Below are 27,956 nucleotides of genomic sequence, written 5' to 3'. Positions count from 1 at the left end.
GGGGTAAATCTAATTAACAATGTTGTCATAGATTCAGGTGAACAATGAAGGGATTTAGCATACACAGTCATGTCTCCATTCTCCCTCAAACTCCCCTCCCATCCTGGCTGCCATATAACATTGAGCAGAGTTCCCTGTGCTATACAGTAGGTCCTTGGTGGTTATCCATTTCAAATACAACAGTGTGTACACATCCATCCCAAACTCCCTAACTATCCTTTCCCTCCATCTTTCCCACCACCACCACCCCCTCAACAACCAGAAGTTCATTCTCTGTCATCCTGTTTCTGTTTTGTAAATAAGTCATTTAATTACTGATAATATGTGTTTTCCTTTTCATGACATACACTAAAATCCTAATGGTGAAAGATGATTTTGCATTTATAGTAAGAAATGAGATAACTAGTCTTACTATTATATATATATCACCAGGAGCAGCAAATCCTGCCAGTCATCCAACAGCAAGAATTGTCCCCTAAGAGAGCTGATTTACACAGCAGGACATCAAATAGATGATAAAGGCACAGAATACTGGTGAGTAATTTAAAGGAATACTATCATTTTTACCACTGTATATTTGAATATCACTTTTTTTTTCTAAGTATTTTTGCCCATATTATCTCATTGTATACCCTGCCTTATATTTAAAACTTGCCATTTTTCAAGTGGCCATTTTCACAGCTAGATGGGATTTTTAAAAAATCTATGTATATTTGAAGCTGGTTAAAAACAACTATAATCTGAGAAAGACCTCTTATTGACTGGCGCTAGAAAAGGAAGAAGGGGATTTTATTATTCTCAAAACACCTGGAAATTTGATGTTGCTTATTCTCAGTCTATATCACAATGCTGAAATCTAGCACTTGCCTTGGGCAGTCTATCTATGATAAATAATTTTTAGTCATGAAAAGAATGGGCTTCCCTGGTGGCTCAGACAGTAAAGAATCCGATTGCAAAGTGGGAGACCTGGGTTCAATCACTGGGGTGGGAAAATTCCCTGGAGGAGGGCATGGTGACCCTCTCCAGTATTCTTGCCTGGAAAATCCCCATGGACAGAGGAGCCTGGTGGGCTATAGTCCACTGGGTCACAAAGAGTTGGGCACGACTGAGTGACTTACACTTTCACTTTCACCCCCACCAAGTTCTGTGTCAAACCCATCCACACAATATATCATGTCAGCTACCTTTTTTTTTTTTTTCACAGAAGGTCATGTCCAGACACGGTGTGAAGGGCCAGGAAGAGGGGTGTCATTACAGATCAGCTGGTTGGAACACCTACCAGTTAGGGCAGGTTTGTGAGTATGAGCCTCAGGCACACTGGATCTGTTCTCTGTTCCATGGCTCCCAACTACATCCCTGGCATCTACTTACCCACTCAATCAAGATCAGAATGGCTATATACCTTATTGTGGGTGGATCAGCCCTTGCATATCACCAGACTTGAGAAGCAGTTGCCTAATCATTGATCATCTCCATAAATAAAAGACAGGTATCCAAAGAATGAACAAACTATTTTTGTTGTTACACAAAACTTGCCAAATTGGAAATTATTTCCCAGTTCTAAGCATCTCTCAACAAAATGATACATGCATTTCCGGGTATATTAGGAGTAAGAAGGAAAACAGAAGAAAGGGTAATATTTCAGAAAAACTTTTTTAAAAGAAGAAAGCTGAGAAAGAGTAATAATTGGAATTTTTTGTGGAGGTTATTCTTTCTGTTTATGAAAGTGAAAGTGTCAGTCGCTCAATTATATCTAACTCTTTGCCACTCCATTGACTGTAGCCCACCGGGCTCCTCTGTCCATGGAATTTCCCAGGCAAGAATACTGGAGTGGGTAGCCATGCCCTGCTCCAGGGGATCTTCCCCACCCAGGGATCAAACCCAGGTCTCCCACATTTCAGGCAGATTCTTTACCATTTGAGCCACTTATAATTATTTATAATTTTCCTAATATTCATAACACTAGATTTAGATTTGAAACTCCCCACCACAAGTGTCTCTTGATCTTTCTCCAGAACTTCATATGCAGTATTTGATTATGCAACAATCAAAATTTAGAGCACATTGCATGCAAAGTACAAAAGTAAAACATCAACACTAACTGGAAATGCCTGATAAAATACAGGTACTTCGTTCTTCCCTTGTACCTTTCAGTCTTTTCTAAGGAGACCACCATAAACATAAACTACTCTCACAACTAGGGGAAAAAACCATTTAAACCACCTGCTAGTTAAGACAATGCCATTTTATATGTTCCAGAGTCTGTAATATGGGCGTTGCTTCTCCTCTCCTTCTTCCAATCTTCAGACAGCCAGGTTTGGAAATGAGACGCTCTACTTTGATGGCAGGCAAACATCAAATTAAACTACTCCTGAATTTCACAAGTCTAACATTTCAAATGAGAGATTTCAGCTCACTCCACACAGTTTAACACGCTTGTGCTCGATAAAGCATTGCTGATAGAAAAATTAGCTTGAATAATGTGTGAGAGGGTAAAGACAGCTTTTTAGGCAGTCACTCTGTGCCCTTACAAACGAACGTTTGAGAGGTAAAGAGGGAGAAGGGCCTTTCCTTTGGCCCAGCACAGGATCTCTGCAGCGGTGTGTGCAGTGTTTAGAAAGGAATGCACACGGGGAGGTACCCAGCCAGCCAGATCAAACCTCATGCTCAGCCAGAAGAAATATTTTGAAGCCAGAGAACCATCGTATCGCATCTTACAAATCTTATCTAGTGCTCTGTCTTTAGCTTCGTACCTGTGACAGAAAGAAAAGGTGTGGATGTTGGGTGTATCTGAACAGCCATTTAAGCTATGGTTTCTATTAGTATTTTATTTTGCCATTTCCTTCTCTGGGGATTTTCTTTCTTTTTTTGTGTGTGTGTGTTTGTTTTTGTTTTTTTCCATTTATTTTTATTAGTTGGAGGCTAATTACTTCACAACATTGCAGTGGGTTTTGTCATACATTGACATGAATCAGCCATGGAGTTACATGTATTCCCCATCCCGATCCCCTCTCCCACCTCCCTCTCCACCCGATTCCTCTGGGTCTTCCCAGTGCACCAGGCCCGAGCATTTGTCTCATGCATCCCACCTGGGCTGGTGATCTGTTTCACTATAGATAATATTCATGCTGTTCTCTCGAAACATCCCACCCTCACCTTCTCCCACAGAGTCCAAAAGTCAAAAATATGGAACGTTTCACAAATTTGCATGTCATCCTTGCGCAGGGGCCATGCTAATCTTCTCTGTATCGTTCCAATTTTAGTATATGTGCTGCCAAAGCGAGCACTCTATTAGTATCTTTAAAATCTACCTTCCTGCAACCAATCCTTTTACTTTGCTGGTTAATTTTAACACCATCTTTAAGAGGTGATAGCTAATGGAGAGCATAAGAGAGCAGACACAAGTAAAATGTAGCACTTCTCTGGCTAATCCGGAACTGCCAGTCACAGCTCAATCCAATACAGTTACCACCCCCAGGCCCGGGTGTGCAGGCTTATTTTGGAGTTAGACCCAGCTGGGGCTTGAAACCGGCTCCAGACGTTTCATAGCATTGCCAGATGGTGGGATCCTCTAGGAAGCAGTTCTACTGTGGGCTTTTTACTCCCTAACCAGGTCTTTGAACATAATCTGCTTTCTCACCCAGGCACCAGCAAGCTCAGCCTTCTCATTCCTAACTAATCTGCTCTCTATATCTCTACTCAACGAAGAAATGAGGAAAGAAAAACCAGGGAGAGACAGAGAAAGAGAGGAAATGATTAAGGTCCCCTATTTCCTGGACATGCTAATAGAAGCCAGTGTTCTTTTTCTTCTTGGTCATCATGATTTCTACCCCCACCCCAAGTGCTGTTTTTCCTATTTTTAGCTTTGTTTTGTTTTAAGAAATCCTTCTCTTCAGTCTTATCTGATGATTCAATTTCATAACCCACTGACATCTTTACCAACCATCCCACAGTCAAAGCATGGTCTGGGTTTATATTAAGAAATATCCCTGGCAAACCAAAAATGTGCTATTTTTAAAGTAGTTTCTCCACAGCATGAGTATTTTGTTTCAGTGTTTGGTTGTTTTATGTTTAGGTTTTGGTGTTTGATTTTTGTTCTTGGCCAATTGATACGTCTCCCTTTCCATTCATTTTCAAGCCTCGTCCCCACTGATTCTGTGAGCTCCCCCAAATTTTTGCACTAAATTCTCTTTTGCTTTAATTAGACAATGGTTGGTTCACTGGCATTGGTTTAGCCAGTGTGGTCACTCAATAAGCAAAAATGTTTACCAATACACTTGGCCTCTGTCTTGCCCCTCACCTCTTCTCCCAGTTCTAAAATTTCTATAGATTAAACACAGATTAGATGACAATTACCCAAATGTTATCTCCTAGATAAATTTCCCAGATCACTAAACTGAAATTAACTGAATCAGGAACAAGAGTTGATACAAGACAGGACTATTTCAGCAGCTTATCTTGAGATGTATTATATATATACATACCTGGCTGTGTTTGGTCTTAGTTGCGGCACAGGGGAATCTTCCTTGCATCACGTGGAATCTTTCCTTGTGGAGCAGGGACTCTCTAGTTTTAGCGCTGGGGCTCAGTACTTACAGGGCTAGGCAGTTGAGGTGCACTGGCTTCTTAGCTCACCAGCATGTGGGATCTTAGTTCCCCCACCAGGGATAGAACCCATGTCCCCTGCATTGCAAAGCAGATTCTTAACCATTGGACCACCAGGGAAGGCTTGTGAGGTGTATTCTTAAAAGACACAAAGAAAGATATGCGTGTGCATGCCTTTCTGCAGCACTGGAGGTTGGGACGTGGTTTAGTTTTAGCCCATCGTGGGCTTTAGTGAAAGACTGTGGTAGGATCCTAACCAGTAGCCTTCTCCTCTGACAGTCTTACTTCTTTGTAAATAAATGTCAGTGGGACAGAAAGAATTGGAACTCCGAGAAGGGGAAAATGACGGAAGTCATCAGCAGGCGGTGACAGAGCTGGTGATATAGATGTCCTTACATATACCATAAACCAGGTCATTCAAATGCTTTCTTGAAAACTACCTCTGCTGCTCTTTCCAGCAATGCTTGGGAAAGGCAGTACAGACACTATAGTTTCCATCTGCCTGAAGAAACACCTGCAGAGAGAAGTCAGCTTTCAAGGGTCCGAGGCTGAAAGCCACATCTCTGGCTTCTCCTATAAAGAGACTAAAGATGTAGGCTGAGTAATGTGTTGGCTAAGAGAAACAAGTGGTAAATGAGGGAAGAGTTGGAGACCTTTAATCATTAATAGCTTCTATAGCGGTTCTGAGAGGAGTCCCTTACCCTGAAGTTGAGGATAACACCTGGTTGTCTGAGAGAAAGGGCTGGCATGGGGCAGGTGCTCAATTAATGTCTAATGAACAAATGAGACAGGGCAGAAACAACGATGGGCAACCTGAGAGAGGGCCTTAGTGCCCTGAACAGTGTTTTGATTCAGCACAACGGGTAAACAGAAGCCTTTGGAGAGGGTTCACAGAGAAAGCGATAGATGAGAAACTCCATGCCTTACTGAAGAACAACTGCACAAACTTTTACACTCAGATTTTTTTTTTCAACGACGAGATCTAAAATAATAAACAAAAATTCCGCCTAATAACCAGTCACTGTGGCAAACCCCAGAGACAAGAGTTTTTTCAAGCTTTGGAGCTGCTCTGCCTTCACCCCCGGAAACGTGCTATTGGAGCGACCCAAGGCTTCAAAAGAATAGCAGCAGCTTGCAGACGGTTAAATCACTGTAAACTCAACCCTGTCAAAAAGGCTTGCGTGCTCCGGGCGGTCGCGGGCTCGGAGCAGCGTCGCCCAGCGGGCAGACACACAGCGGCTGCGCTCCGGGGCCTCCCTCCTCTCCTCAGCGTTCCGGCGCCCGCGAGCTGCCACCTCCCGGGCGGCCGGCGTGGGGGTGGGGGGACACTCCGCTGGCGATGGGAGGGCGGGCGGCGGCCGAGCGGGCGCCGCTATTGGCTGGCCGGGCGGCGGCGGAGGGGCGGGGCCGCCGTGATTGGCGGGGGCCCCAGCCGAGGGGGGCGGGGCCGTTATATCTGAGGAGTCCCCGTCGCGGCGCAGGCAGTCGGGCTGCTGGAGTGCGGCGCCGCCGCGGGACCCGGGCAGCCGGCTGACGCGCGGGCTGGCGAGGCAGAGGGGGTTGGTGCGCGGGGCGCGGCGGCTGCGGGGCGTAGGGCAGGGGTCTACAGGGCTGCCGTCTCCTGGGGGCCAGCCTCGCCGATCCCGGAGCTGGGTCTGAGCCCCGCACACACCAAAGACGAGGCGGCTGTGGCAGCAGCGGCGGCCCCAGCCATGCTGTGCTATGTGACGAGGCCGGACGCAGTGCTGATGGAGGTGGAGGTGGAGGCGAAAGCCAACGGCGAGGACTGCCTCAACCAGGTGAGGACCGGGGCCCCCTGCCGGTCCCCTGAGGCCGGGGTGGGGGGGGCTCGCGGTGGTGCCGGGAGACGGCGGCGGTGGGGAGTGCGCCTCAGGCGCCCGGCCTGCGCCCCCTCCTTCCCGAGGCCGTAGGGGCGCGCGGCCCCCTTCCTGGCGCGCGCGAGGGTGGCCCGTTGGTGGGGGTGGGGCGGGGGCGCGGAAGACGGGCCGCGGGCCTGCCACCCGGTCCCCCAGCCCGGCACTTTGCCCGAAGAAAGCGGCCCGGCACACCTGCTGCAGGTGGTGTGTGCACGAGGCCGCCTGTCGTCCCCGCGGGGCCCGGCGGCGCCACCTGCGTCCCGGGATGTGGTGGCCGGAGGCGGTCGCAGGTCCCTCGGGTTGCTGGGCAGACAAGCCGGGCCCCTTGCCTCTCGCTGCTTCTCAAGCGGACGGTTCCCCGCCCTGCCTCTCCGGATTTGCTGGGGACGTGGGTTTGGGTCATAAACTCCTTGGTTGTCTGTCAGCACGCGCGTTTCCTTAGGAGTAAAAAACCGTTCCAAACAGCGCCTAGTGGTGTGGCAGACGGCAGGATTTGCTCTCAAGTGTGCCCTAACCCCCCTCGACCTGAGGTGTTTGGAAAGCCTTCTGTAAAGCTTAGCAGACACTTGTGGCGTGTTTCCTCACTGTGTTTATTTTTTTGGAACCCAGATGGTTAAAATTGTCCAAATAATAAGCTGCCAAATCAGCTGTGCAGATTGTGCTGGTGGAGGGAATTCCAGTGATTGGAATAAGAAGGAAAATACCCCGTGGATTCCCTTCCTCAGGCTTTGTGGAAGGCTACATTTTGAGAACTCCTTTTGTGCCTGCCTCTATACCACGTCTAGTGGTTTAGCATCACTGGAGCCTTAGAACTTTTTTCTTATAGCCTACAACAGGAATCATAACACCATTGTTGAACTTTGTGTTGTGTGTTTTTTTTTTTAAAAAAACAAAACATATGCAAGAATCTTAGATGGAGTCTTAGTTTGCTTTGACCACATGGACCGCTTGCTTATATATGCTGCATTCATTTTTGTTTTAGGTGTGCAGGAGATTGGGAATTATAGAAGTTGATTATTTTGGACTGCAGTTTACGGGTAGCAAAGGTGAAAGTTTATGGCTAAATCTGAGAAACCGGATCTCCCAGCAGATGGATGGGCTAGCCCCTTACCGGCTTAAACTGAGAGTCAAGTTCTTCGTGGAGCCTCATCTCATCTTACAGGAGCAGACTAGGTAAAATGATGCTAAAAAAAACCAATGTCAAATAGACCTTTGATTCCCTTTAGGGAGAGCCACTGCTTTCCGGAGATGCTCACGGGCATGTTTGTTTTGATACAGAGGTGGTTCATAACTTAGAAGTTTTCCATAGCACAGTTTTTTTGTTAAGGTGAAAAGAGAGCAGCATAGTTGGCCAGAGGTATATTTTCCAGCTCTTGCGGTATTTTCTTGTCTTTATAAACAATGGGAGAGCAAAGATGAATTCTTAAAAACATTTGAGATCAGCGTCACAATTCAAAAAAATTTTAAAAAGAAAGAGAAAAGACCCAACTGACTTCCTGATAACAGCGTCTATTGCCCGATAGTAACCTCTGCCTCAGCAGTGTTACTATAGGTCATTGCAGACTGTTCTAACAGAAAGCAGGAAACAGTTCCTCTTGGGTTACTTAAACTTGGTCAACTTCTTCAGCCTAGTGTCAGATTACAGTGTGTAGCAAAGAGCTCTTTCCAAATTTTTTAAGTTTTTCAGTTTCTTGCAAATTCAGTTAAGAAAACTCATCTAATGCCAGTAGTAACATGCTACCCCACAAATACTACCCCACAAATACATTACACATGATTGTTGAGTTTAGATTGTTAAATTTCTCTCTCTACTTCTAGAAAGCTACCAGTAGTGCAAGACAATTGGAGTGTGTGGTTTCCTTTTTCAAACAGAAAATGGATTCTCCCCTGGACTAGACGTAATACTTTTCTCAAGGATGAACTAAGCTAGGAAACTGGTGTTTAATATTTATTGCTGAAATGCAGGAGAACTAAATCTTAGAGTGGCATATTTATTTAAAAAAAAAAAAAAAAGGAAAATAGGTACTTTTAAACACAGCAAACTTTGGATCTTAATTTTAATGTTTTCCTACTTTGGCTTGGAAATTTGCCATGCCCATAAAAAATGTGAGTGTGACAGTTTTGAGTAATGATGAGTGAGCCATATTCTTTAACATTTTTTAGCGTGTCATTTTATTTTTTTGGTTGTTTACCAGAGGATGGCTAGACACATTTTGAAATACTGTTTATTTAAATTTGAAATCTCTGCTTTGCCTTGTCATGGAGCTTTAAAGGGTGAGGGAAATGTTCAATTTTGTATTTGAGAGAAGCTAGTATATTGAATTCTTACTGCTTCTAAAAATGTCTTGCAAAATATTCAAGTAATTCCATGTTTAGGAATGTCTTAGCTGTCTGTATGACATCAGGATAGGTTGCACTTTTTGTTTTTTAAAGCTGATTTGTGAATGCTTCTACTTTACAGTTCAGTTTGATACCTTGCAATTGAGTAAGAAAAAATTATTTGTATATATAAAACACAGCATCTTGGAATTTTCATTGTTTAGTTTTATCCTGATTTTGTAGTTATTTCAGGGCATCCATTTACAAATCTGTTTTGATGACACAAATTTATTTTTTAAATCTGCAGAAGCTTGGAGGACTAAATACATCATTAAATGGCAGCAGTCATAGCAGTATAACGTGCATTTGTATTATAAATGCTTATAGATTTTACAGTTTGCTACTAGACATTATTTATCTGTGCTTTCTTTTTAATAGAGTTAATAACTATTATCAAATCCATTTTATTCATGCAAGAAATACAGATATTTTATGAATTAGAATTGGAATCAAATTTCCTACTTTATTGACTCAATTGACTTTGACTCTTGAGATTCAAGCCTAATAGCACTCAGAGTATACATACCTGGTTAGACTGGGTAATTTTAATTGATTTGAAATCATACCAAAAAATTCAGGTGATCCAAACTTTTGTTTTTAAAATATTGGTGTATTTTACTTTTCTGTGGGGTTGTCTGAAGTAACAGAATTTTAAGAAAATGCCACCTAAAGTTTATATAGCATTCAGCTTTAATAAATAGATAAAGTGATTTATAATTAGTTTTGTACCTTTTCATTAGGAACATAAGTTGTACTGGGCCCAGTTTTGCTACAGTTAGCATTGTGTTTATGTACCAGATACTACAGAACAGGAACACTCATTTTTCCTAATGTTATGCTAACAAGATAAAGCTGGTTGATTAATGTTTTTGATGTTTAATCATTTGTTATAAAATACTGATATAAAATGCCATGGAAGTAAAATAGATCTGTTTACATAGTGAGTAAGCTCAGCTTTCGCAGTCCAGTTATGAGAGGTGATATTTTAGCATCTCTCAGTTGAGTCATGAGGGTACACTTAGTATACTGAAAGTGTCTGGACAGTTTATTAAATGGTGCTGCAATATCCTGGCCAAGTTGTCCTCTGTGGACAATTAAAGCAGCCTGCTTACAGTAGAGCTGGCCTAACTGGAGGCAGTTCATACATTAGTTTGCATCAGATTAGGGAGGCTGCTAGAGAATGACAGGCAGGAGGGCCTGTCTGTAATAGGAGAGTCCTAGGGGCCACACGGAAGCCCTGCATTCTAGGTTCAACTCAGCCACCAACCACCAACGTAAACAGCCTTCTAAAACTTGAGCCCAGCTGAAAACCCTGAAAGAGTTTCTTTGATCCCTTCTAGCAGATTTTTTTTTCTTAGCTTCTGCTTCTCTTTATATCACTTTCCTAATGCTTTTTCTAGATAACATTTCTCTGAAGACAGAAAAAACATTTCCAGTGTCTGCTTAGATTGGTAGATAGAGTTAGTCTGGTCTCTCATGTGGCCTAATTTTAGATTTGATTCTTTACCCAGACTATTTTGTTTGCTCTTGAATGAGGAATTCTGGAAAGTAACCCGAGAGTTTTGTTTAGACTCAGCTGGAACATTTCAGAGAGGAGGACAACAGGTATTTTCAGCAGATGTTTGCCATGCTGTGGATTAAAATGAAATGTGAGACTAATATATTCTGAAAGTGGATCTGAAATCACAGTGATCTTTGAAATTCTTACCTTTCAGAGGCTCTTAGTTATTCACAGCAATTCAGACCAGATTTTGTCAACATTTTCAAAACCAGAGATTAGAGAATTATATACTTCATCTTTAGGGATGGTATTTATACCATCCACTGCCAATAAAATCTTTCTGTTTCTCCTGACTTTGCCGTGTTTTAGCAGAACTCTGTGTTATTTGCTAGGGGGCACCCTTTTTAGTTAAGATTCACCAACACCTGAATCCTTTATCCCAGAGAACAATCCTAATACAAGCGCTTCGTGAGTGCTGAAGTACATGTTCAAGGAAATGCCATAATCCTGAACGTCGCATCCCATTAAGGTCTTAAAGTTGTGAGCAGTGATGAGTGTGACTGCAGACCCCAGCTCACTCATCACTCCTTGGAAAAATCTGTTCTAGGCCCACTTAGGAGACTGAACTCTGAATATATTGTGCCGCTTTCCTTTACATTTAACGAATGTGTAGCACTCATTTACTTTTATGATCGTTTGCTTATCGTCAGCCACTCTAATAATCTGAATTCCATTAAGAAGGACCTGATTAACCTTGTATCCCCAGAGTCTGGCAAGTACCTGGTGCATAAATATTTGTTGAATCAATGAATTAAGAACTTGTAAGTCAGTAAAAATGGGGTTAACTGATACTGATAATATAGATTTTCTTGTAGATATTGACAGGTTTTGCCAGTTTGCTTCTATAACCTGAGAAGTTTGAGACGATCTAAAAGAAGTCTCACCATTAAACGTTTTCTAGTGTTTCTTCTCGGTTAATAATTTGCTCAGTGCTTGGCATTCTTCTGCTTGCTTGCTTCCTTCGTTTGCCCCCTCTACTCCACTCAAAGCCATTTGTTCATTGTGGCTGTTTGTTCTTATCAAGGATGAACTACCACCCACTTGGACCTTTTAGGAAGTTCGGATAGTTTTCAAGCTGCAGGCTGGCTTTATCTAATTTCAGCCAATTTGTAGGTCCTTGGTACTTATTAAATTCAGTTTTTCCCTGTCTCCCAACAGAAATCACTTAGACATGTGAAAGGTCAGGAATGATGGCATCACTGAAGCCCACAAAGCAAATACCACATGTAAACTATAGGCAGAGATGAGATGATAATATCAAATCGGTCCACAGCTAAATCACATTGACCCTAGCCCATGCCTGTAATCATGTTCAGAATCTTATAAAACATTGTCATGAGGGTAAATGTTGATTACAGAACTTAGCTTTGTGTGATTCAGGATGGGTAAATTCCATAAGATGCATTGTAGGAATATTATGTTCTTCATATCAACTGCATGTCTGAGAGTGGAACAACACATTCTTTTTTTTTTTTTCTTTTTATGCACAAGTATAACATAGGCCCCAGGAAAGTAAAAAAGGTTAAAAACAGACATGTATATTATTTTCAAATAAAGTATTAATTACATTTCTGAATTCTAATTTATTAAGTCTTTTTGCTCAGTATATGGGATGTTTGTGTGGTTTTATGTTTATTTTAGCCACAGGATGCCCACCTGGGCACCTTCAGTCTCTTTTTGAACTTCTGATACTTATATATACATATAAAAGATCAGAGAACATTGAGAAATTGATTTTTATGTAGCCAAAATGAACTTTTCATTTTGAATGTCATTATAAATAAAATCTGACTATTTAAAGGGCACTGGGGGTCAGACCCAGGGTGACCAGTGGGATTAGGTTCCAGGTATATTTATTCTCTGAGTTGTGTCCCTGATTCCAGGCCTCTAATCTCGATTGCTGAGAAAGAGATCATAGTTGACACTATGAAGCTCTGTGATCGCCTGGATTGTTATTTGCCCAGGGACAGCTATCTCCAGTGAGTGAGTAATCATACCTTTTAGAAATGAGATTTTATGCTTCCAGGTATTTTTCTGGAGTGAGTTGTAATCAATTTGAAGTTAGGAATTTCTCTCACCTGTACCCTCCTTACCGTTTAACTGCTTTGGAGACTGAGGAGGAAGCAAATTTATCAGTGATTCCCATTTTACATTTTGGGCTTTGGGAAAGATTTCCTTAAGCCTGAATAGAAACCTGACTTGGTAATTATTGGCTGTGACAGGTTTCTCAGTTGCTAGCTTTCCATGAAGTGTGTTAGATTTGATGATTCATTTTAGTTATGGCTCCTCATTTGAATTCTGAACCTTGATTTTTACTAGTATTTTTACTAGTTTTATTTTACTAGGATTTTTACTAGTATTATGTTCTCAATCTCTTACTATAAAGATTTTCAAATGTACAGATCAGTTGAAGATTTTTACATTGAACACCAAAAGCACCTAGATTCTGCTATTAACAGTTTAATATACTTGTTTTAGTGCATATTTATACACTTATTGGTCCCTCTACACATCTATCAGTCTATTTATTTTTGATGCCTTTCAAAATAAATTGTAAGTACATATCCCCCTAAATACGTCACTGTGCATACCATTAACTAGAACTCAGTCTTTGCCTCCAGTTCTTTTTTCTTTTGATATAAAATCTGTATATGATGAAATGCATAAATCATAATATTCCACTTAATGAGTTTTGGCAAATAGATGTACCTGTTTAAACGAAACCCTTATTAAGATTTAGAATATTACCATCACTCCAGAAAGTTCCCTCATGACCTTCTGCAGTCATTCCCCACTTCTCCACCCACCCTACTCCACAACCAGGTTGTATGTTTTTCCAGCGTAGATTAGTTATGCCTGTTCTACCTCTTGTCAGTGGAATCACACAGTAGGTATTCTTTTGTGTCTGGTTCCTTTTGTTCATCATAAATTTTTTGAGACCCATCATCTTGTTTTATACATCAGTGACTTATTGCTATTTATTGCTGAATAGTATCCCATTGTATGTACTGCTAGTTATCCATAGTCCATTGATGGACACCTGTTTTCCAGCTGTCATGAAGAAAGCGGCTATAAACATTCACGCACAGGTCTTTTTTTTGTAGATATGTGTTTTCATTTCTCTCGAGTAAATAAGATTGAAAAGCTGGGTCATAGAGGAGGTAATTGTTTAACTTATAAGTAACTAACTGCCAGACTTTTTCCAGAAGCAGTTGTCCCAGTCTGTGCTCCTATCAGCAGTGTATGCGGGGCCAGTTCCTCCACATTCCTGCCAGCCTTCTGCTGGGTTTGCAGTGCTAGCACATTGTGGTTTTAATTTCTACATCTCTATTGATTAATAACACTTTCTCATCTGCTTATTGGCCTTTCAGACATCTTTTGTGAAATACCTGTTTGGGTCATTTGCCCGTATTTATTGAGTTGTTGCCTTTATTTTTGAGCTGCACACATTCTTTGTATATACCAGTTTTTTGTCAGATATTTGTTTTATAAGTGTACTTTTTTCTGTGATTTGCATGGTCTTTTTTTTTTAATGCCTTTTGACTGGAAGAAGTTTAAATTTTGGTGAAGTTTCAAATTTTGGTGAAGTTTCACTTAATGCACTTTTTTCTTTTATGATTTTTGCTGACTGCGTCCTGAGAAACCTTTGTCTGTCTCCAAGTCATAAAGATAACTCTCCTGTGTTTTGTTCTAAAAGCATTACCATTTTAGCTTTTATATTTAGGCCTGGATCCATCTTGAACTGATTTTTGTTGCACTGGAGTTTAAGATACAAAACAAACGTATAGCAATTCTGTTCTGGTTTGATAATTTTTAAATATAACCTTGCAGTTAGAGCTTGTGGTTTAATGACTCACTGAACTGAGGCAGGCATTCAGGTGACCGCAGTGGGTGTCTCACTCTGTGAGGAACTAACCAGCTGTTAAAATGGAGAGCCAGGTTCAGTCAGTCTCTTGGGGAGAGATTCACTTCAGTTATTGAGACTGGAGAGTTTAAAAAAATAACTATTTAGCAATTTGCCTGCAATGCAGGAGACGTGGGTTCAATCTCTGGGTCTGGAATACCCACTGGAGAAGGAAATGGCAACCCACTCCAGTATTCTTGCCTGGAGAGTTCCATGGACAGAGGAGCCTGGTGGGCTACAGTCCATATCTCAGAGAGTCGGATGCAACTGAGCAACTAACACTTTCACTTTCAGCCATTTTAGAGATGTTTTAGTTGGTTACTTCATCTGGAGTGAAATAGTGAATGTGGATATACTTGTCTTATATTTTTGTCATGAAAAGCTTTTCAAAATTACATAACCGGCAAGATAACTGGAGGGCAGTAATAGAGAGTAGCTGTCTGTGATGAGCAGATCCACAACTCCCGATTGGTTTGCAGAAGATTCTGCTTTGATTATTAAATGATTTCTTTGTGAGACAAGCCAGAGTTTAGAGGAGAGTACTCTGATTACAGTTCTTAAAAGATAAAAAACCTGATTTTATGGCTTAAAATTGTGGAAAGGAATTCATTTTAAACATAGAGGAAATTCTAAATACGTACTTCAAAACCAAACATATAAAGGATGTGTGGCTCTTTCTTTTAAATTAAAATATGATATATCCTTATATTTATTTGTATTTTCTTTTTTTTTTTTTTTTTAATCTTCCCTAATGCTGCAGTAAGTGTGAATTCATGAATGCAAAGACATGACTTAACTAGAACTTTTCACTTTGGGCTTCCAAGCCCCATCCTGTGCTGAAAGTATCCAATTTCTTAGTAACTGAGTAAAACTCGAAGAATCATGAATTTCAAGGTTCAGCTAAAGGAATGTTTAGAAAATGAGCTTATGTCTGTTAGGATGTAGTCATAGACATTAAGACAAATTATTTTTTCAAAGGCTTTCTTTCTGTTTATGCTTCTAGCATGTAGCCTAAATTGAATCAGATATGCCAATCACGTTTGATCTTTAGTTAAAAAAAAAAAGCAATTCACTGCAGGTCTGACTCCTTTGAACACATCTACTTATTTTGATACTATTGGTAACCTTTAACCCAGCCTACAGAAAAGGAGAGGGTGAAATCCATGAACCAGTCAGTTACAGGCCAGATGATTCAAGGGAAAATAATAGAAGAAAATACTTGACTTAGAACCACACCTAACTATTGAGCCATCCCTGGATTCCTTGCTGGCAGTGGTTCTGCATGCTCTGTCATCCTCCTTCTTGGGAAGAGCACATTAAATAAAATCTGCAGATGGCCTGCCGCCACTGTGAACTTTGCTGTTGCTGCTCCACTCCTGGAGAGCATAAACTTGTCACCTAAGTGCCAGTTTGCAGCCAGAGTTATTTTGATAGGATACTTTCCTTCACACCAAAAGGCTGTAAGTTCCATTGAAAAAGAAATTATCAGATATATTCACCCTGGAACCCCAGAACTCCAGCATAGGACTTGGCACAGAGATGATGCATGACGGACTTGTTGACTTGAAAAGTCGCTTGATAGCCGTGAAATGACAAAATGCAGGAAGCGCCCTACCAGAATGTTTCTGTACAAAAGGGGATTTTTGTACTTAAGAGGGTAGCAGTTGCAGTACAACCTAAAATGTGGAGTATGTAGAAAAGGCTATAGCCCTCCACCCCCATTTTAAAAATTCCAACTCACATGCCAAGAAAGGATCAGTGTTACTCTCAGGCCGCTGACCACCTGTTAGTATTTTGTTATTGCTTCTCTGCCTTTGATTTTGGCAGCTGTCTGTCTAGAAGTTGGCATGGATAGTTTAGAAAAAGAAATTGGATTGATTTTGAACCTCTTCTTTTGCCGGCTATACTAGTCACTAACTTATTACCTAGGAAATCAGTTAAAAGACACTTTCACATAAGCAGTGATTAAATCGAGAAGACTTAGTTTGTGTAATACCCTTAAAAATCTTTCAGCACATACTTTCTTGTTTAATGTAAGCATATGCTAAGGTTTTTGTTCGCTGCTAGCATGTCCTCTGATGACTGCAGAGACAGAAGTACATAAACCAAGATGAAGTTTACTGAATGATTGTCTAAAAAGCCTTCTGGGGACTGAAGAAGTGTCGCAACACCAAGATTTCGTGGGACTGCTAGATCTCAGTCTTTGGATATTTCAAAGCAAGTTATTTTTGTAGTCATTTCTTTCCCCCAGTAGGGACCCCCTTCTCAGTTTAGCAGTATGTCAGAAATACTTTAAAGACAAGCACATGTTTGGTTTAATAAAAACCATGCTTATCTTCTCTCACTGCTATTATGCTTTCTTACTGTGATTTCTTCATAGGGGGCTTTGGATGAAAAAAAAAAAAAAAACTGCAGTGTTTGGCAGAGTCTGATAATTTTAAACATTTTTTTATCGTTGTAGAAGGTACAAAATGTTGAATTTAAGCATTTTTTAAAGGAGGATTAATGGCTCTTGTCAACCCAAAGTTTTGAGGCACTCAAAAGTGCCCCTCCTTGTTTGTTCTAGCATCAGGTTCTCCTACCTCCTTTTCTTGCATTGTTCTCATTATCCCTTCTACCTGGATGTCAGACAACAAAACTAACATAAATAAAATGACTTGAGGACTAGAATAAGGATATCCAGCCGAAGGGGGAAGCTGAGTGTAGGAGCCCTGTTCAGAGATTTACAATGATGATCATAATTCATTTGTTAATGGAGGGAGTAGTGTGGCATTTCAGCATGTTTGAGAGGATGTATTGAGTCATCAGGGAAAGTTATACTTCTACATTTGCCAGAGACAAATTTCATAACCCTGGCCAATCTGTCTATGACAGTTTAAACACTCTGTTCAGAGTCTTAGGCAATACAAACTGTCAGGTAACAACATCTGAAGTTCTCAAGGATTCTAAGTTTCACTTACTTTTTGGTAAATGTGGAATGCAGTGTTGTACAATTAGGACAGGGTCAGATGGAATGAAACTAGGATGGGAATATGAACTAATTGCAGACAGTGTGTAGTTTTATGTACATTTATAGAACTCTCTGATGTTAGACGCACTTAGAAAGTCAGTTTACGTGCAGCTAAATGGTTTGTGTGTGAATTAGACAAACAGGTATCCAGATGAGGGGATAGGAAGAGTGGCCTTTCAGGACAGAGGGAACAGCAAGACCAGAGACGTGGGAGTGTGAATGAGCTTGATTTTTCCAGAAAAAGAGAGTTGTCCCTTTCCTGAGGCATAGTGGCTGGAGGGAATGACAGGAGTGCACGTGTGTTTGCTCAGTCACTTCAGTTCTGTCTGACTCTCTGTGACCCTACGGACTGTAGCCTGCCAGGCTCCTCTGTCCATGGACTTTCCAGGCAAGAATACAGGAGTGGATTGCCATGCCCTCCTCCATGGGATCTTCCTGACCCAGGAATCAAACCCGCCGTCTCTGATGTCTCCTGCATTGGCAAGCGTGTTCTTTTATCACTAGTGCCACATGAGGTGGCTGGAAATCTGGGGCAAGACGTTGAGAACTCTGGGTTCATGCTGACAGTGTGCTTCCTTGGCAAACAATGGGGATGTCTTGAAGGATTCTGAGCAGAGGAGTGGCAAGTCTATATCAGAAGCAAGCAGCTTGGAAGATGGATTCATGCAGAATCTAGAAGAGAGATCAGCTTAGGGGATACTGTAAATTCTCTGAAAGTTGAGAACTACAATAGGACAGAGGAAGTAAAAATGGGGAAAATGGAACTGGATTTAAAGAATTTTCAGAGACAAATTAGGCAGAAAGAAAATGAAGAATCAAAAATTGAGTCTGTCGTAGAAGTAGCAAATCAGTCTCTGGTTTCCACTGGGAGAAAAAGTGGGTTTGGGGAGGAAGACAGTTTGGCTTCGAACAAGGTGAAATTGGGATACTGAAGAACATCTAGGGGAGAAGTCTGTAAGCTCTTGCACATTTGAGTATGATCCTTAGGAGAGAAGTTAGGGTGAAAATGAGAGATTTGAGTGTCATTTGAATAAGATATCAGTTATACATCAAGATAAAGTTTTTCTGATTAAGATCATTTCTTTTGAAATGTATAATGCAGAGACGTGTATATAGTTATTATGTGTGAATGTAATCTTTAGACTTATTTTGCCTGACTATTCATGATTTTAATAAAAGGTCTGTAAGTGTAAGCATTTCCCAGGTAGCTTTCTCCCCTGCTCTGTTTTCCTTACTTAAAAGGGGTTATGGAATTGCCAAACAGTGGGTCTGATAACCATGTTAGTTCCCCAGCATAACCTCATTCTCATATTACTTTGTAGGCATATCTTTTTCTTGCATATCAAGGAAGCCCTCCTGGCAGGCCACCTCCAGTGTTCCCCAGAGCAGGCAGTGGAACTCAGCGCCCTCCTGGCCCAGACCAAGTTTGGGGACTACAACCAGAACACGGCCAAGTACAGCTACGAGGAGCTGTGTGCCAAGGAGCTCTCCAGTGCCACGTTGAACAGGTGTGGCCCCACTTCAGGCTTCTTTTGTTGTCATGGATCTAGCAGATTTATAAGAATCTCCAGGAGAAACATCAAACTATGATAGATACAGGTATTTTGTGAGGTTGAGACTAGACTATTGCCCACTCTAACCAACTGTTTTCAAAAGATTCTTATCCTTTTCTTTGAGAAACTAATAAACACAAAATATAATCCACAAAAATAAATGCCCTTATACAAAATGCTATATAACAGAAATTATAAAGTCTCTGGCCTTTTAAGAATGTGAGTCTCTTAAAAAGTCTATCAGGTATATTGACCTTTCCTTCCTCCCAGAAAGGATTAAACCAAGAGACTAACATAGGTGTTTTAATTATCTATTCCTGGATAATGAGTTGCCCTCCAAAACTTAGTGTTTTCAAACAAGAAACATCATCTCACAGTTCCCTGGGTCAGGAGTCTGGCCGTGGCCTGCCTGGGTTCTCTGGCTTCAGATCTCTCAGGAGGCTGCAGTCAAGCTGACCGTGGGGTTCAGCCTCATCTGAGGGCTCAGTTGAGGGAAGGATCTGCTTCCAGTTGGGCTCAGGTGGTTTGTTGTTGCCTGGCCTGTGCCCTCACCACATGGGCCTCTTTCCAGGGGCTGTTTGATAACATGGTGACTTGCTTCCCCCAGGACAGGCAATCGGGTCAGAGCAAGAGCGAACACCCAAGATGGAGTCTTTATAAATTAATCTCAGAATTGAGTGACAGCCCATCCCTTCTGCCATAATCTGTTCATTAGAAGCAGGTCATTAATCCAGCCTATACTCAAGGAAGTTACACAGGGGCATGGATACCAGGGGGTGGGGATCTTTAAGGACTATATTGGATGCTGTTCACCCCAATAAATAAAATAAATCCTGCGTAGTTCAGTTGCAAATGACCTAATCAATGCCATATAATGCTATGTTATAATGAAACTTAGAAAGTAAACCTAGACAATAGCATGAGACATTCCTACGTATAAATTTCTTACACATATTTTTAGAGATTTTCCATAGTTCTTTAAATTCATCCTCATCTGGCATCCCCAGTAGTTTTTTCTACTAAATATTTAGTAGTTGAGATCTTGAATGGTGCCTTAAAAGTAGTTGACAATAAGTTTGCTAAATAGATGAAACATCAATAATATATAGCTATAAGTTTTTATGATTCATAAATGACAGTGTCAGTCTAATTCACTAGTGAAAATAATAGATTTCTCTCTGAAGATTGCATCAGTTAACCTCTCTGTACACTCTGGCCTTTTGGTGTCTTACAGCATTGTGGCAAAGCATAAGGAGTTGGAGGGGACCAGCCAGGCTTCGGCCGAATACCAAGTTTTGCAGATTGTGTCAGCAATGGAAAACTATGGCGTTGAATGGCATTCTGTGAGGGACAGCGAGGGGCAGAAGCTCCTCATTGGGGTTGGACCTGAAGGAATCTCCATTTGTAAAGATGACTTCAGCCCAATTAATAGGTATCCCAAGTCTTAAATTTGTTTAGACCTAAGTGTGTATATACTCTTGTGATCGTGAAAATAGGAAATGGAGAGGAATTTATTAGACAGTCATCCTTTAGGGATAGCATGTTTCATTTGGGGTAGGTGCATTCATTTTATTCAGGCCTTGATAACCATTCCATTATTTTTTTTAATGCAGGCTTAAGTGTACTGATGTGGCAGAGTTAATATTTCTCAAATGTCATTCATATAAAATGTCATTTCACCTACACACAGTCCCCCAAAACTCACTCCAATGCTCCTCTTCACTTAGCCCAAGTGCTTTTCAATGATCCTTTATAACTTGCGAGCAGAGTGCTTATCTGACGGTCTTATCTGAACACCTGGTTTTATGGCTGGGCCACAGCACATGGGAACCTCACTAGGTGCCTGTGCAGTGGCGGACCTCCCCTGAGCTCGCTCACTTTTCTCTTACCCCCTTTCAGGATTGCTTACCCCGTGGTGCAGATGGCCACCCAGTCAGGGAAGAACGTGTACCTGACCGTCACCAAGGAATCTGGGAACAGCATCGTGCTCTTGTTCAAGATGATCAGCACCAGGGCGGCCAGTGGGCTCTACCGAGCCATCACAGAGACGCATGCGTTTTACAGGCACGTACCCCTCTGTGCTCCATAACCCCAATGTCTGCCTCGGGGCTGAGGTTTCCAGCTGACAGCAAGCCTCCTACAGTTCCTGGAATCATTGTGTCAGTGAACTGTGTACAGTTTAAGAAATTGTTTCTGCCCTAGCAGGGGTCCTTCTCAGCATCATCCTGCTTTCCTTCAGGACGTGTGCATGTGGCATGGAGGGTGTGAGTGTGAGCTGCACAGACTCACTCCACTGCTCAGCTCTCAGCCCATTTCCTCACCCTGCGCCTGCCCCGCCGAGGTAACCCTGAGCGAGGGCTTGTTCAGCCGCTCTTCTTGCCCTTTCCCTGCAGGAAGACCCAAGTTGTTTTTCCTCCCTGGGAGAGTAGCTGCCCTGAGTCCTCAGTGTGTGGTGAGGATCCCTCGATAACCATATTGATTCCCTCATTTCTGAGGGTGCTTTAGCGTTGTGATTTGACTCAAATATTTGGAAAATCAAAAGCTACAAAATGTAATTGGCAGGCAATCGAACTTTTTTATGTTAAAATAGACACATTGTGAAGCAGAATGAAAAATTTGTAGAAATTTTTAGCATAAATCCAAGGTTACAAAGAAAAACATCCCTTTTCTCGCCATAAGCTGCTTTCGACTGTAGCTACTGTCCCTGGAGGGGGAGGTGCCCTCTGTGTTCACCGCTGCCAGACCAGAGGTCCTTCCTCAGGAGACATTTGAGGAGACATAGAGGTGGCATCATTGAGATGCTTAACACATACGAGAGTGGAAGGATTTATTTACAAGCATGCAGACAAGCATGTTAAATATCTGAGGACATGAGCCTCCCTGTTCACTGCAGCATTTAAGGTCCCGCTCATGGGGACCCCCAGGCCTGTCAGCACTGAGTTGGGTGTTGCGTCTCTGTCTGTAGGTGTGACACGGTGACGAGTGCCGTCATGATGCAGTACAGCCGAGACCTGAAGGGCCACCTGGCTTCTCTCTTTCTGAATGAAAACATCAACCTGGGCAAGAAGTATGTCTTCGATATTAAAAGAACCTCCAAGGAGGCGTACGACCACGCCAGGCGGGCTCTGTATAACGCGGGTGTGGTGGACCTCCTGCCCAGAAGCGACCCCAGCCCCCCGAACTCTCCCCTGAAGTCCTCGGAGAGCAGTACCAGCTGCAGCAGCTGCGAGGGCCTCGGCTGCCAGCAGACCCGTGCCCTCCAGGAGAAGCTGCGCAAGCTCAAGGAGGCCATGCTGTGCGTGCTCTGCTGTGAGGGCGAGATCAACTCGGCCTTCTGCCCCTGCGGCCACACCGTGTGCTGCGAGAGCTGCGCCGCCCAGCTCCAGGTGAGGGTCCACTGGCTCCAAGTGAGGGGGCCCCTGGCTCCAGGTGAGAGTCCACCGGCTCCAGGTGAGGGGGCCGCCTGACTCCAGGTGAGGGCCCACCGGCTCCAAGTGAGGAGGGCCGCCTGGCTCCAGGTGAGGAGGGCCGCCTGGCTCCAGGTGAGGGGGGGCCGCCTGGCTCCAGGTGAGGGGGTCTACCTGGTTATAGGTGAAGGGTCCACCCGGCTCTAGGTGAGGGGGCCGCCTGGCTCCAGGTGAGGGTCTCCCTGGTTACAGGTGAGGGGGCTGCCTGGCTCCAGGTGAGGGTCCACATGGGGGGCTGCTGCTTAGCTGGCTGCCACGGGCCAGGTACTGACTTGTGGAGGCACTGATGGAGAATGTCCATGTCCACCCGGGGAAGGTCTTTGTATTTGGTGACTAGGAAGGTGTGGCCCTTAGGAAACAGTATAGGTTAGCACACTCTTCTTGACAATGTAATTACTAAACCACATGCTTCTTTCCAGTCCTGGAAACGAGGCTCAGTTTTACACGGTAAGACATCTAGTTGGTTGGCTGAGCTGGGTACTGGGATCCAGGCCTGTTGGGCTGGTCAACTCCTTTTCTATTTCATGTTTTCTCTGCTTCCTGACATTTAGGAGGATGGTGTCTTTTACTTATTATTTGGGGAAGAATTCTTAGAGTTTTGGGTGATGATTAACTCTCAATAGGTTGTTGCCTGATTATTTATGATTCATTTCCTTTTATTACCAACTGTGCCTCTCAGGTCCCCTTGGATTGGCTTTCAGTTAGCAAGTCAAATTACTTTTAAAATTTGTACACAAAATAAAAGTACCTCTTACATAGTAGGTTTTCCTTTCTTGCACCTTGTGTTTCCTTTTACAATAATTTTTTCAGTTTGTTTTCATCCTCCAGAACTGTTAGCTACATGTTGCTGTGGTTTTATGTAAAATTAGCCCTAAATAACTTCTAGTCCTTAAGAAGCTGCTAATTTCAGAACTATTTTTAGGGCTACACATGAGCCAAGAGGATGCCTGCATCCTTCCTTAGACTATGCAACACACTGTTTCTCCAGAAGTGGTCGTGAATTTGCCTTTTTCTGTCCACATAGTCTGACCCTCACACCTAAGGCTCCCGCTGTGGTTGAGAAGGGGATCTGCTTGCTGAGAGGCCAGCCTTGGGGTGAGGCGGGGTGGGGAGGGTGAGACTGTCCTGTGACTGGAGCAGCCATGCTCTCTGGCCACGTGGCATCTGCCCAGTGATGTTGCCCAAGCCAACTAGCCAAGGACACAGTCTCTGGAAGGGTCTGACTGAAAACCTGATTAATTTCCTTCAGTTTATACTTTTTCATAATCTTTAGTTTTATTTACTTTTTAAACTTTTTATTTTGTGTTGGGGTGTAGCCAATTAATAATGTTGTGATAGTTTCAGGTGAACAGTGAAGGAACTCAACATTTATAGATATGTATTCTTTCTCCCCCAAACTCGCTTCCCATCCAGGCTGCCACATAACATTGAACAGCGTTCCCGGTGCCATATAGTAGGTCCTTGTTGGCTATCCATTTTAAATGTAACAGTGTGTACATGTCCATCCCAAACTGCCTGACTATCCCTTCTCCCCATTTTTCCCCCTGGCAATCATAAGTTCATTGTCTAAGTCTGTCTCTTTCTGTTTTATAAGTAAGTTCATTTGTATCATTTCTTTTAACTTTTTACCTGTAAAGGATGTCAGACTTCCCTTGTGGCTCAGATGGTAAAGAATCCGCCTGCAATGCAGGAGACCCAGGTTCGATCCCTGAGCCAGGAAGATCCCCTGGAGAAGGGAACGGCAACCCACTCCAGTATTCTTGCCTAGAGAATTCCATGGACAGAGGAGCCCTGGTGAGCTACAGTCCATGGGTCGCAAAGAGTCGGACATGACTGAGCAATCACACTTGCACTTTCATAAGGGATGTCATGCGATATTTCTTCTCTGCCTGACTTACTGTGTATGACAATCTCTAGGCCCATCCATGTTGCTGCATATGGCATTATCTCATTCTTTTTAATGGCTGGGTAATATTCCATTGTATATGTGTATCATAATCTTTATTTTCAATCCTTTGTCAAGTGCAAACTTACAACCTGGTCAGAAAGCAAAGATCTCTCCCACCCAGTGAAAAGCTAGAAATAACAGTGTACTTAGAAAATGCACTGTACCAGGAGCCACAGGTAAACCCTGAAGACCCAGGTCTGTGAAGGGGTCATAACCGGTAGTGCCGGCTTCTTTTCCAGTCGTGTCCCGTCTGCAGATCACGGGTGGACCACATCCAGCACGTCTACCTGCCTACGCACACCAGTCTCCTCAACCTGACTGTGATCTGATCTGCTGTGCACTCACCGGACATGCCATGTCTCCATGAACTGCACTAGTATAAGCTATAAGAACGATAGATTGTGGAGAGAAAAAACTACTCCAACACCCATCTGCCATGCAACGTATAGGAAAAAAGAAGAATAGAAAGAATATAACTACTACTCAACGCCAAAATGTACCATGTGTAGAATCAGCACCTGTCGGGTGGCGACCAGGAGGAGCTCTGGGACCCAGACACATTCCTTGGACTTTCCTACTTTTTATGATCAAGTAAGGAATCAGGAAAAATCTTTGACATCAGTTAAGTGGCAGCCTAACCCTAAAGTGGGTACCTTTTAGAAAATGATGTTTTAAGTCTCCTTAACGTATCCCAAGGTAAGTTTCCTACCTGAAGCCAATTTTGTAAGAATTCATTTTAAGGATTTACTTGGTTCTTTTTATACGGGTCATGGAGCTCCAGACATTTTTAATAGGAAAATTTTTCTTAAAGAGATAGTCATCGTTTTAATGTCATTTCTGTTTTTTCTAACTTGCTCAAGAATGATTGGGAGGCAAACAGATTTGAAAATCGATTCGGGGACTTTTTTTTTAAAGTGGGCAACAGCGTTGTCAGATTTAAACCAGTCTGGCCAGTGGAAAACAGATCACTCCACATGGATGGTTTCCTATCCCTTCTCCCTCCCTTCTTACCACGTCCCCAAGCCTTTCAATGATAAAATGCTACCAGTTTAGTTAGATGATTTCTGTGTAGTAGTTGGCACTCCTTGGGCCTCTTGAGTTGGGGGAACATTTTGCTTTAAGATTGAGGAGGGAGCACATGTTCCTTGGAAGGGAGAGCATTCCTCACCAAGACGAAGCTCCGTGGCATGCAAACTAGGAGTGGTTTGCGAGTTCTCCCACGCACCCTGCTCCAGCTTCACCCAGTGGGGTTGCTTTTGCTTGAGCCATCAAGCCTTTTACAGCCTTATCATAGATGTCCTAGATGTTGTATGCTTTTTTCTTTTTTGGTAGTAAATGCTTAAGTATTAACTTTTTGTTGACCCTCTATCTTATAGAGGGGTTTCGGGTTTTTTGTTTGTTTGTTTGTTTCTGTATTCTTAATCATGTTTTTCCACTCCCACTTGGGAATTTTGGACGCTGGTCAGCTTGTGGGTTTTCTAGGATGTTGGGAAACCTAGATGACCTTATTGGGTGCAATACTAGCTTCATTAAAGCTAGAAACCTACACTGTCACTTTACTGAGATTTCTGAGTATACTTTCCATATTGCCTTAATGTAGCAGTAATGTGTTTATGCATTTGTTTCTTTGCACAGACATTTTGTCAATATTAAAACTCTACTTTTTTATGGCACATATTAGCATATAAGCCTTTATTCCAAGAGGTATTTATTTTTTCACTTGTAAAAAAATAATGTTTCCACATAAAGAACTCTGTTATATCCTAGAGGACTTCTGTCTTTTATATTCAGGATAATAAAGACTTTAAAGCAAACATGGGTGCTTGTATCATCATAGTGATTGTCATTTAAGCCAGTTTTTAATCATTTAAAAATAACGTGGATAATATCCTGGTTGGTATCTACTGTGGTCCTTCGTGGAAAGTTTGAAAATGTTCAGGGTATTGGCTCTAACTGAGGAGACTGTTTACCAGTTACTCATTCATCTATGTTTTCTGGTTTATAGGATTGGAATGTAGGTGACAGTGGGGTCATATGCACAAGCAGAAGAGAAGTTGGGAAAAGGACTATAAAATATTGGAGAAGGAAGGGAGTGGCAAAGTCGGAAGTTAAAAATGTAAACCCGGGTGGTACCACTAGTGTGTGGCCTAGTCAGGACAGGTGAGTGTCTTCCTGAGTCCCAGCAGAGACAGCCCCAGGCTGCAGACACAACAGCTGCCTTCCGTAGGACAGCTTGCCTGCTTCTGCCAGCACCTTGCTGCCCTTCATGTGCCAGTGTGTGCTCACGAAGTACGCTGTGGAGCAGAGAATAGCACACGTGATATAAAGAACTCAGAACTACTATGGCAGTTGAGTGATTTCAGCTGCTGCAGAAGTTCAGTACAAGTGCAGTGACTTCAAGTAAATAATTTTCTAAAAGTCAAGAAAAGCAAGATTTGTTTTCCACAAGTCAGCACCCCATCAATTTCTAGGGTTAACTCATTTGTTCAATCAGTATATTTATTGAGCACCTGCTAGGTTATTATGCATCACTGGAAATTTAATAATGATCACGGCATGAATGATATAGGACTTAACTTATAGTTTACACTGTTTTCTCTCTATATAGAAATTAAATAACATTCAGAATCATAGACTGTTAACACTGGAGGGAATCCTAAGGGTGGTAGTCTCAAAATGGTGGCCAGAATAATGGATAGATGGATGGATGACAGGCCAACAAATGGATGAGATATTGTTCACTCCTCTAAACCATGGACTCCTAAAGTTTAATGACTAATATGAAAACCACTGTTATTACAAGGTGACTTAATAGAGCTATAAGAAAAGTGCCATGGAGGCACAGAAGTTGATGGTTAATTCTCCTTAGGAGCCAGAAACCCTTTAAGCTAAGCCTCAACATTATAGTGGAATTTTACTAGGTGGTAAAGAAAGTATATGGTGTACACGGGGTTAGAGTGCAGTTTGGGGGTCTGGACCATCCGCTGTTGTCAATGATGTGGTAAGAAAAGAAGCTCAGAAGGGAACATGGTTAGAATTACAGTAGTGGACAACCTTGAATTCTAGGCTTCATTTGGACTTGGTTCTCCACTGTGTTCAGAACCGAGAACTTTTGGGGATGAGAGGGTGGCAGTCAGATCTGGTTCTTGCACAAGGAACTCCTACCTCAGAGGAAAGGATGCATAAGAGCAGGAAGAGAACAGAAAGCTCAGTTTTGATCATCTGTCGACATTACTTTGCCAACAAAGTTCCGTATAGTCACAGCTGAGGTTTTTTCAGTAGTCATGTATGGATGTGAGAGTTGGATCATATAGAAGACTGAGCATCGAAGAACTGATGTTTTTGAACTGTGGTGTTGGAGAAGACTCTTGAGAGTCCCTTGGACTGCAAGGAGAACCAACTGATCAATCCTAAAGGAAATCAGTCCTGAATATTCATTGGAAAGACTGATGCTGAAGCTCCAATACTTTGGCCACCTGATGCAAAGAGCCAACTCATTAGAAAGATTAAAGGCAGGAGGAGAAGGGGACGACAGAGGATGAGATGGTTGGATGGCATCACCGATTTGATGGACATGAGTTTAAACAAGCTCCAGGAGATGGTGAAAGACAGGGAAGCCTGGCATGGTGCAGTCCATGGGGTCAAAAAGAGT

At 42.5% G+C, this 27,956-nt stretch overlaps 1 protein-coding gene and 1 non-coding gene across 3 annotated transcripts; one reads left to right on the top strand and one right to left on the bottom strand.

The window, feature by feature from the left end:
- Positions 1-3,180: 3,180 nt before the first annotated feature.
- Positions 3,181-3,287, bottom strand: LOC136151960 (U6 spliceosomal RNA). The gene has a single exon (XR_010660122.1). It is a non-coding gene; the product is annotated as a U6 spliceosomal RNA (small nuclear RNA).
- A 2,804-nt stretch (positions 3,288-6,091) lies between these two features.
- MYLIP (myosin regulatory light chain interacting protein) lies at positions 6,092-26,070 on the top strand. Of its 2 annotated transcripts, none has more exons than XM_065912824.1 (7): positions 6,092-6,404; positions 7,465-7,655; positions 18,659-18,844; positions 20,124-20,321; positions 20,789-20,953; positions 21,855-22,275; positions 24,544-26,070. In XM_065912824.1, the coding sequence occupies exons 1-7, from the start codon at positions 6,318-6,320 to the stop codon at positions 24,631-24,633; spliced, it is 1,338 nt and encodes a 445-aa protein (XP_065768896.1). In that variant the 5' UTR covers positions 6,092-6,317; the 3' UTR covers positions 24,634-26,070. The 2 variants fall into 2 exon arrangements, with proteins under 2 accessions (XP_065768896.1, XP_065768897.1); XM_065912825.1 differs by lacking the exon at positions 24,544-26,070 and adding an exon at positions 22,340-22,381 and having other exon boundaries at positions 21,855-22,296.
- The last annotated feature ends 1,886 nt before the right edge of the window (positions 26,071-27,956 follow it).

The sequence above is a fragment of the Muntiacus reevesi genome, chromosome 20 (genome assembly GCF_963930625.1).
Source record: "Muntiacus reevesi chromosome 20, mMunRee1.1, whole genome shotgun sequence".
Lineage (NCBI taxonomy): Eukaryota > Metazoa > Chordata > Mammalia > Artiodactyla > Cervidae > Muntiacus > Muntiacus reevesi.
Note: the sequence above shows the minus strand (reverse complement) of the source record. Positions and strands in the feature narration are given on the sequence as shown.

Excerpts from the sequence above, each read along its gene's own strand:
- MYLIP (XM_065912824.1), top strand. The coding sequence starts at position 6,318 with ATGCTGTGCTATGTGACGAGGCCGGACGCAGTGCTGATGGAGGTGGAG. Across the intron at positions 6,405-7,464 it reads GCGAGGACTGCCTCAACCAG|GTGTGCAGGAGATTGGGAAT; the intron begins GTGAGGACCGGG and ends TTTTTGTTTTAG. Across the intron at positions 22,276-24,543 it reads GCTGCGCCGCCCAGCTCCAG|TCGTGTCCCGTCTGCAGATC; the intron begins GTGAGGGTCCAC and ends CTTCTTTTCCAG.